The sequence below is a fragment of the Notothenia coriiceps genome, unplaced genomic scaffold, assembly GCF_000735185.1.
Source record: "Notothenia coriiceps isolate Sejong01 unplaced genomic scaffold, NC01 NC01_scaffold00000969, whole genome shotgun sequence".
NCBI lineage: Eukaryota > Metazoa > Chordata > Actinopteri > Perciformes > Nototheniidae > Notothenia > Notothenia coriiceps.
In genome coordinates this window covers 281,745-292,364 of record NW_011333670.1, presented here as the reverse complement: position 1 = coordinate 292,364, position 10,620 = coordinate 281,745, and the positions used below count along the sequence as shown (strand labels likewise).

General features: G+C 39.8%; 2 protein-coding genes across 2 annotated transcripts in view; one reads left to right on the top strand and one right to left on the bottom strand.

The window, feature by feature from the left end:
* epha4b (eph receptor A4b) overlaps window positions 1-10,620 on the bottom strand; it is a 177,462-nt gene that overhangs the window by 87,254 nt on the left and 79,588 nt on the right. The gene's annotated exons all lie outside the window — the stretch shown is intronic.
* On the top strand, window positions 6,522-10,155 carry tmem135 (transmembrane protein 135). Its single transcript, XM_010785971.1, has 12 exons — window positions 6,522-6,673; window positions 7,146-7,273; window positions 7,989-8,081; window positions 8,196-8,229; window positions 8,338-8,403; window positions 8,702-8,748; window positions 8,838-8,879; window positions 8,973-9,143; window positions 9,222-9,291; window positions 9,398-9,565; window positions 9,876-9,939; window positions 10,055-10,155. Exons 1-12 carry the CDS (start codon window positions 6,536-6,538, stop codon window positions 10,138-10,140), a joined length of 1,107 nt encoding a protein of 368 aa, XP_010784273.1. The 5' UTR covers window positions 6,522-6,535; the 3' UTR covers window positions 10,141-10,155.

Genomic DNA, 10,620 nt, shown 5'->3' with positions numbered 1-10,620 from the left:
AAAAGTTTACCCCCGCAGCGAGGCTCCGGTGTTATGGCCGTGTTAGTGCATGGGCTCCAAAAAGGAAATGATATCGGTTTTTCAGACCGTTACTTTGGCCGTACAAATCATTGAAAATGTCCGCGAGAGTGGCATGCAGCAACACAACACGGCAAACAAACACGGGCCGCTAATAGTTCACAGAGCATGCCCCTGCTCCCACCCCCCCTTTCGTCAGCCTCGTTGTTTACACGACCCGACGCGGCTATTAATGGATTTAGACGAAATGTTTACGATCCCGTCCGTCAAAATGACGGGCAAAAGCAAAAAAGTCTCAACCCCACCTCTGGTGACAACAGATTAAAACATTAAACAAGACTGGCATCACATGGGATCAGGTCTACTAGGCTCTGTGCAGGGTCTTTTTTTACGGTTCAGCTTTAATTCACGCTTTTGGTCGGCATACATTGTAGCGGTACTTGGAAAGGCGTATAATAAAACACAAGAAACATCCTTTATACGAAATTAGTTGGTTTGGGCACAGCATTTTAACTAAAAGAGAAAAGAAAAAATAAGCAAGCAATATTTGATTAAGGTGGATAAAGCAAAAATTTGCTGTGGCATCAACCGCGCCATTTTTATTTCAATTACAATTTGACGTTAATTCTAAATAAGATAAGAAACAAAACGCTTTTGCTTTTCATCCCTAGTAGTTAATAAACTTTTCAAGCGGGCAATTGCTTTTAGCTTTACGCGTGGTCACGCGATGCATCACCCGCTAACTGTAAAAATGCAACAGATCGAAGTATAACGCTACAAATACTCTCATCATACTAGATAATTATATATATACATATACGTCTAGGCAATTAAACAGCAGTGTTATTTTATTTATTTAATAAGTATGAAATCATAAATAGAGATTCGAATAATCTATCCACAAGATGTTTACATAGAGTAAACATAATTATAGGTTAATAGATACAGTGTATCAATGTTGACGCCAAAAATAAATAATAACATGTGCCCATAATCTGCACAGCAATCAACGACCATTATAATCCTGATGTACACGCATTGATGCTGACTCCTAGTGTTCGTGTCAGTTTGGGCAGCTCTCCTGTCAGTTTTCCAGTTTTCTGCTAATGACTTCCGAGTAGCGCATTAGTTTTCACCACAGTGAGCTGTCGCGGCGAGCCAGCCGGTGAAGGGAGGATCAGACAGAGGAAAGTGCAGGAAGGAGAAGAAGGCACGCAGACTGTTTTAAATGATGCTGCCGGATGTGACCACGTCGCTGAGCTCTCGCTGTCTTGCCGAGCGCTTCAGTGCAAGACCATCGTGATGTCGTGTATCGATGCTACCCTCCACTGCCTGGCATATCATCGCCAGTCTCCCTATCTGGAGACAGTCTTATACACTATGCAGTATCGTCACTTAGAAGTCTCCGCAATATACCGTTTTTTCATCAACTATATTCACAGGTCTCAGATACTATACAGAGCCTGTGTCTCTGATTGGGCTGAGAACACCAAACAGATCATTGCAGCATTACCATAATCCCCTCTGTTTCAGTCTGTTTCCAAGTGCCGATTCTCTGTCTGTTACTTTAGATGAAAATAAGGAGCCCCTCCCCACGCCCCTCTGAGAGACATTTGGTTACAAAGAACTCAATGGAGCTCTAGGAGGAGATTCAGGTGATAAGGGGGGCGGGGGGGGGGGTTACCTTGGTTGCTGATTGGCTAATGGTTACACAAGACAAAACATCGTTATGACATCATAAAGTGTTGATGTAGAAGAGACATGAAGAAGAGGGGACACATGTTGATGTAGAAGAGACATGAAGAAGAGGGGACACATGTTGATGTAGAAGAGACATGGAAAAGTGGATTTTACATAATAGGTGACCTTTAATAGATTTCAGAATACTGCTGCTCGCTGCTATTTGAAGTATCGGTTTATATGAGAAAAAGTTTGTTTGAAAACGTTTATTTTATTTTTTTCCACTGCCTTTTTGGAATAAACAAGCATATTTTACTTTTCGATCGCATCTGGACATTTATTTTATTTTTTCTCTCAACAACAAGCGACTTTTCATCGGTTAGCCCTGGGAATCACAGACAAAAGACTAAAACAAATGGATATCGTGGTCACTACAAAAGCTTTTAATGGTGCTACATAAATAAACTTGCCTTGCTTTGATTTGGTTGCATTTACTGTACCCAAATCTGGTTTGCATTTATTTATTTGGTTGCATTTACTGTACCCAAATCTTTTAAAAACGGGTGTACAACGAACGGATATTTATTTTCATTTTCAAAGATATTGAAGTGACTGTTATTTTGTATATACTGATTGTTGTGCTTTTATTTAGGTCTTAATGTGTGCATAAATGTGTCTTTGATTTTGTATATAGGTAGCCTATATACATATTTGCATACATATATTTGTTTTTGTATTCGGGATTGTGGGAAACGACATTTCGATCTCTCCACACAAACTGAAAGACTGACAATAAAGTTGACTTTGATTTTCAATATGAGTTGTTGCTCTTACCCTTTCTGGCCTGGCTTTGGTGCCTTGCTCTTGAATGTACGCGTCTGCCTTTGCTTGAATTTGGGGGGTCCCTTTTTGGGCGTGGTGGGGCCCGTTGTGCTCCCAGGGGCCAGAGCACTTCCTGCAGGTGGGGCGCTGTTCATTTCTGCTGAGGGTCTCTGAAAAGACAGAAGGCAAGGGTCACCACACTGACATTTACTCTACATCTACCCCCCCTCTGATGCCCTCTGCTAATCCTGTTTCCTCCCAGCTTTCAATGCTAATCAGCGGAGATTACATAGATTAGTTCCTACAGCCAGATTAGCTTTAATCCCGCTCTGATGGCGCAGAAGGCTAATTGCCCTTCTCAGAAATCACGGATATGCTTTCGGACCTCAGCCTTTTCAATTTATGGCACAAACAGGGCCTCGCTCGGTATGGCTAGGCCTCGTTAGGACTGGCTCACTTTATGCTGCGTTTCCATTACAGTTTAGTAGCTGGGTACAAACCATAGACTATCTGTGTCATGGCGAATACAGTCGCTGGTTTATTTATGTCTGTAGGCCGTTGTTGTGAGTGTGGACGGTCGGAGCATATACTGCGTTAGCTTAGCCGATCTCCATTCAGAAAACACGCATTTTAAAAGGCGTTTCGCCTGCCGTCTGTCTGCAGACTTGTCAAAGCATTAATTCATGGTTTTTACTAACCGGTATCAGTATGTTGTTACTTCGGCATCATTTAGAAACGTGTATTACAATTACATCACGGTCAAATATGTTCATCTTGTTGTAGTTGTAGCCCCCTTGCCAGCGCGTTTTGTTTGAATGATACGAGTAAACACAGCTGACAGNCACTGTTAATGCGCGCCTGCATGGGAGAGTCAACGAAGGGTTTTCACTTGTTGCTTCTACAACCCGGTAAACATCGAGGACCTGCGTCTAACGGAGTGACCGGCGTCACTCCGTTAGACGCAGGTCCTCGATGTTTACCGGGTTGTAGAAGCAACAAGTGAAAACCCTTCGTTGACTCTCCCATGCAGGCGCGCATTAACAGTGGGGCTGCGTTATGAAACCGGGAAAACGAAAACAGTCGGTCTATTCAGCCACAGAGCGAGCCCGGTGTTACCGCCTCCAATGGTATCAGAGTACAGGGATAATAACCCTCAGTGTTCTCGCATTCATTATTGTCAAATGTTGTTAAAAGTGCCAGCAGGGAAATCAAGGTAATTGTTCCACTTATGCTCAGAATGCAAACTCATGCAGTAAGGGTTGCATAAACAGGGTGTCAAATTTCGAGATCTGATGTTACAGCCACAAAGAAGTCAATAACTCTGCATCTATGTCTTAATCTGTGTTTTAAACTTGCATTCCTTAGTTGATTAATACAATTCCTTGATTTGATCATTGCTCTTTCCTGACAATAAGAAGGCATTGTGAGTTAACTTATTTTTCTGTTGCAGGTACACTGTGTCTCTACTCCTTATTAGCCCGTGTTGCTACGCATGGAATATTTAAGTGATGTCACTTAGGATATATCTGACTACACCAATGTTTTCCCTCTCACTTTGATGGTGGGCAAAGTGTGATTTGAATATTATGTGATTCTTGGTAGCTGTTATCACATCATTTCTGTGTTTCTTAGAAAAAAACGACACATTTATAATTCATCAAATGATGCATACTCATAGGTTTCATATACTCATGGACAATAGCAAGTGGATTTTGGACATTTTTCAAACAACAGCGTTTTTCCTATTACTTAAAGTGGACCTATCATGCTATATTTGAAATATATATTGTTGGGCCATACCTATATAAAACATGTCTGTGAAGTTTTTTTTTCAAAATCCCAAACAGATCACCCATTGTAGCCATCCCTCATACTGCTCAAACCCCTCTTTTGAAGCCCTGTTAGAGAAACTCAGATTTTGGGTCCTTAGCTTGAACAAAAAAAAGAAGAGGAGGCGGAGCTAATGCCTAATCAGAATTCTACCGGAGATAAAGTTAAATTCGGTTGTGAAAACGCCATCCTGTTTAAACCACGTCAAGGATTATTTCTAAAATAGTATGGAGCTCAAATGCCTTTTCTCTTGCAGGTTTATCACAAGGTGAGTTCCTTTTTATATTTCCTGCTTTTTAAACACATGTGCTCTTCAGTACAGGTTAGCTCTGAGTGTTAGCGAGGCTTGCTAATGTAAACAAAAAAGAGATTACGTCCAAAATATGTCAGGCATTGTTTCTGATAGCAACTTTCTGTGGGTCCGGCTGCTCGTTGTACCCCCGTTTTTAAAAGATTTGGGTACGGAGGAAAAGAGAGAGGGTTTTATTTTCTGACGCTGGGTGAGTTCCCCGACGCACCGGGGACGCATATTTGTATAAAAGACATCACAAAGTGCATTTTGCATGATAGGTCCCCTTTAAAACTGATCTATAATGCATTATAAAATCATGTATTAAACATGCAAAAAGTAGTGTAAAGATACTCCTTCTTAAACAACATTTAAAATCTGCATGAGGTCCTCTAACATAGCTGTTTAGTTATGTCAGCACATTAAATAAAGTTGTGTTGTGATTTAGTTGCAGAAATAATCTCCAACCACATTTTAAGATTCAGAGCATCCTGATAATGCACATTCCCCTTAACCATGTCCACACCCCTGCATCTTTCAACCTGAGGCTTTGTATCACATACCTCAAAGGAGGGAGCCTGACACCTGCTGACCAACTGTGAGCAGTACATCCACACTGAGGTCTGATCGCTCTGCCTCTTCAAAGTAAGTGCATGATACATTTGAAGTACACAAACAGCAACACCATATTCTGGTCACTCTGGTCCTGTTCCTCTCATTTGGTTAAGTGAGTGTTATCCTTGAGCTTCCTTTTTATGATAATCCACACAAATCTCTGAGTACAATCTGCACCCAAAGCCCAACATGAAGCACTTGGTTTATAAAATAAAGTGCTTTTGGTATGGTTCCATAGACAAAAGAGGCCCTTAAAGCATGTCTAAAAATGTTACATGTTGTTATTATTCCCTTATGTGATTGTAGGTTACCAGGGTCAAATTTGGCTCTGGGGTTGAGGGTTTTCTGTTTTCCTGAAGCATGATTATGCCTGAATTCCAAGACCATTAAAGAACACTTGATCACCTGTTATCTAGAAATTCTATTAGTTTTCTTGTAGTGGATTTCAATATTATTTAATTAGAGCAATGATTTTCAGCTCAACTAAGTCTGTCAGGTCCCCATGATCGAGTTTGTTTTTCCTTCTGCAATGTTTGTGCTGTTAACATTTTTTTACAGTGAGAAAAGAGAACATAATATAAAATATGCTAAATTGTGTGTGTGTCTTCACACTTCAACTCGTCAGATATTGTGTACATTTTACAGCAATGGATAACAATTTGTGTCAGATTAAGCCTAATCTGATTTTAGATTTAGGTCATTAGTTAAAGAATTAGGAAGATTGACGTATTTAGTGGAAGTTCTACCAATGGTAAGCAAGTGGGGAATTGAACATGTGACGTTTTGCAGCAAGGAACAAACCTCTTGCTTCTTAAAACAAAGCAACCAATCTATATTAAACGAAAGTATCTAATTCTGGTTTTAATAAATAATAGGCCTTTCCATGTCTCATAATTCTATATTTGGAGAATTTAGTTTTAGAAAACTATTATTGGAAGGACAAAAGCATTAAAAGGCCGAGCTTCCAAGTAATTCAAATTATAGCTATGCCAGTTCACCCTATTTCTTAGATTACATTGATGAATGATGATTAAGTAAATATTTATATCAATGTTAATTCATACAAAATCATCTACAACATCTGAGGGGATGAGCAAGTGCTCTACTGTAGAGAACTGGACACGAACAACAATCACGAATCTCCAATAAACCTTTGATCAGTATGAGCCAGTCCCTTCAGCGCGTGCACGTTCAAAGCGCCTGACCGCGCTCCCCTCACAGTGAACGCGCAGCGGGTCGCCGCCTCATAACTCTGGTTGTCAGTGTACAGACCGTACAGACATGGCCGCTCTCAGTAAATTACCACACAGCTGCTACGAGATCGGGCATACCTGGGACCCTTCGTGTGTGCAGTCTGCAGTGGATGTAGCAAGAGGTGCTTTGGAGGTGTCCTTCAAAATATACGCCCCTCTTTACCTGGTAAGTGTTGCTGTTTTGCCTGCAAAACGTTGACTTTGAAGCTAAAGTTAGCTAGCTAACGAAGTAGGGCTCTACTGTAGTTTTGAGAAAACATCGTAAAGACTAGCTTGAACTTCGCTCGTTTGCATTTGAGGACTGAGGTCAAGTTCCTGCATATTCACATACTGGGTGATAGAGCAAATACCTTGCACGGACTACGTTGTCCTTAGAAAACACACCATCTCATGAGTGACAGACAGTCAAATGACCAGTAACGATAGTCAAGTACAAAACACCCTCTGATAAGTTAAAGCCGTCCGGCGAATTGTTGTTGCTCCAGTGTAAGCATTATACAAACCATTATCAGCTGCAAAGGGAAAGTGTTATTCAATTGCACAATTAAAAAAAAAAAAAAAGTTTTCTCAAATCTCATGCAACTATCCAAATGTGAACACCAACAACAGTGAGTGCCACTCTTCTCTAATTATTACAGATAGCAGCAGTGCTAAGGAGAAGGAAGAAGGATTACTATTTAAAAAGGCTTCTCCCAGAGATCCTGTGGTCTACCTCTTTCCTCACTGCCAATGGAGGGCTCTACATTGTTTTCTTCTGCATTCTCAGGTCAGTATATTCAAAAATATGTCCCACAGATACACACAGCCTACAAATCAGGAAAATATGTGTTTTTTTTATGGTTATTTTTTTATCTCAGTGTAGTTTTGAATGGTTATTCATTATATCATAGTGTTGTTTTTTCAAAGTGTTCAGAGAGTTTAGTTTGCCCTTTGCCTGTCATTCCTTGTAAAGATGAGATAAGATAAGCGTTTATTGATTCCACAACGTAACATTTAAGCTTAAAGTTCTGCACATATAATGCCATTACTAAAATACACTTGCCAAATACTGACAGTTATTTTAAATATGCCATTTAAATCACATTTCCCCTTTTGATATAGTTTGAGTTTCTCCTTTCTAATAAAAGACCTGTATTTTGGATCCTGTAGTATTTTTGACTTTTTATTTTTATTATCAAGAATATTTTATATTGTTTTGTTTATATTTGTTCTAATATTTTTCATTTGACTTTTAATTGTTAATTCTCTTTTCCACTTTTTAAAGTATTTCAAGTATTGTATCTTAATGTCTGAACACACTTCTGCTTCTGTGACGACAGAATTTTCCAAATTGGGATCAACAAAGTATCTGTTAAAAAGGTTAAAGAAAGATTTGGCCAAACAATTGCTTCTTTAAAGATAACCTGTTCTGACAGCATTACAGAGTCCACTCTAAAGTAAAACAAATATTGAAATATAGTTGTGTTTATTTCCAACTTAAGGAAACTGCTTGGAGGGTTCTACCCCTGGTCTGCCGGGTTTGGCTCGGCGCTGCCTGCCTCCTATATCTCCATCCTCCTGGAGCGCAAGAAAAGGTAAGAGACTCAAGCAAAGTTAGTGGATGCATCTCAAGTATCAGACATGGCCCTGTGAGTATTAGTTGTGTTAACTGACTATTAATGTGTCTCTCCATTTCCTCCCCCCACCAGGAGAGGGATGCTGACAATATACATGACAAATATTGTAAGAGATACTCTGTACCTTTTAAAAATTATTTTAAATAATTTATATACAAATACATTTCTGTCTTCCCCACACAGTGTATATGTGACAATGTCATCTTGTTTTTAGGCCACTGAGACTTTGTTCCGTATGGCAGTGACACGAGGGATCGTTAAACCCATCAAGCACGGCGAGGTAAGACAAGCAAGGAGGATAGATAGAGCTTTATATGAGAGCTTTGTGACTTAATAAGTGTAGAGTATTAAAACCAATACTTGGTGGGCACCTTAAAACATTAAAGGTGTGCTTTACATTTTTAGCAGTTTACTGTTCTAAATGTTAAATGACCCCAGCTCAGAATACATACATAACCTATCACCTTGTGCCCACTTGATTAAATAGAGCCTTTTTAGGCTTTTATTTACCCTTCATAGTTGTGAAATAAGTCCCATGACCCGATGCTAACCAGAGGACCGTCTGCGTTTCCCCTTAGGTGCTTTTGTTCTGCATAACGGCATCGCTCTACACGTTCCTCTTCAGGTCAGACACCTAAAGTGAAATGTGAAACATTGGTTAATTAGGTACTAAAAACAAAGGTGTTTAAATTACATTTTGTGTTTACGCTACAGGAGGAAAGATGGTCTCAAGGGGTTTGCCTTCTCTGCATTAAAGCAAGTCATCTCTGTTTGTGATGTCTTGATTCAGATTGACTGAGAGTTATTTGGTAAAGCTCACAGAGTTTAAGTGTGCATTCCCTGTGACAGGTTCATCATCGGGAAAGAAGAGATTCCAACTCACTCTGTAGCGTCAGAACAGATCAGACCCCTCGAGAGGACAGCTGCTATCGAGGCTGAGCCTTCACAGGCGTCAGCAGAAAGACCCGACTCCAGCAGGAAAACTCTGCTAGCCTACACCAGGGAGCTGATAGAATCGATGTGAGAGGATACACAACGTTTACACGGACACAAAGATTTCAAATATAAATTACTGACTTTTTTTTTTTAACAATTCAGATGCAAAAAGGGTCCAAGACACAGGTGTTGCAAACATTACCAAGACAACTGCATTTCCTACTGTGTGAAAGTAAGACACTTCAGTTATGATTATGGTTTTATTACACACCCATACATAATAATAATAATAATAATAACACAATATTTATTACTTTTTCTCTTTTTTCATCGTCCAGGGATTTGTCAGGATGTTCAGTCTTGGCTACCTGATTCAGTGTTGTCTTAAGGTGCCTTCAGCGTTCAGACACATGTTTACTAAACCCTCACGCCTCCCGTCACTCTTCTACAACAAGGAGAACTTCCAGCTAGGGGCCTTTCTAGGATCCTTCGTCAGCATCTACAAGGTACATTTCATCCTGGTGGTTTTTTCTGTGAGAGCTTCTTTTGTTTCACTTCCCTTCATGTTGTGCAATTCTTGCTTTTAGGTTAACAATACAAACTGAGGCATCATCTCCTTTTAGAAATATTTGATTGCTAATCTCTGATTTCTGTCTCTCATATCCTAACCTTTTCCCTTTCTCAACATGTCTTGTGTTGTCATATAAACAACCCCCCCTTGCCCTCCAACAGTCCAAAGTCCCATTACCCCGTCAGCTACCAATACTGGTACAATGTAGTTATGTTGGGAACACGGTGTGTTTTTTTTCTTCTCAGGGAACAAGCTGCTTGCTGCGCTGGCTGCGCAACATCGATGATGAACTCCATGCACTGATAGCTGGTGAGACATTATGGTGTACACTGTTCAAAAATACCATCGTAGAGTAATGTTCCTAAAGATTGTCTCATCTTATATTATCTGACAATTTCTCTTTTTCTGTACCCCATCTTTCAAGGCTTCCTGGCTGGCACCTCGATGTTCTTCTACAAGAGCACGTCGATATCCATGTATCTCTTCTCAAAGCTGGTGGAGGTAAAATAATATCTCAAGTGACAGTAAAAAGAGAAATAACATTTTTGAGAACCAATAATTGAAAATATAGACTAACAGTATCTTCTAAATATCATATCAAATAGTTTCTCAAATAATAAATAAACAGGAAACAATTAGTAAAATATCAATGTACAGGTTTATTGATAACTTCCCTTATTTCATGAATGTCAGCTAAAGTTTTGCACTGTATTTGAAAATTAAGTATTAACTAAATGGACGCTGGTCGGTTTCCTGCAAGGGAATCTATGGGATCAAATAACATAATCATGATCCTTTAGGCCAGTGGTTCTCAAAATGGGGGGCGCGCCCCCCCAGGGGGGCGCAGAGGCATGACAGTGGGGGCGCGAGAGACCAGGAGGAAAATGGTTATTAAAAATAATATATAAATATTCATATTTTGAAAAATTATTGATTCGAAGATAATATGATACAGTACTATTACGTCTGGGTCTCTGTGTTTCATTAAAG

Coding starts and splice junctions, on each gene's coding strand:
- tmem135 (XM_010785971.1), top strand. CDS start 6,536: ATGGCCGCTCTCAGTAAATTACCACACAGCTGCTACGAGATCGGGCAT. Junction 8,404..8,701: donor AACCCATCAAGCACGGCGAG/GTAAGACAAGCA, acceptor GTTTCCCCTTAG/GTGCTTTTGTTCTGCATAAC. Junction 9,292..9,397: donor GCATTTCCTACTGTGTGAAA/GTAAGACACTTC, acceptor TTCATCGTCCAG/GGATTTGTCAGGATGTTCAG.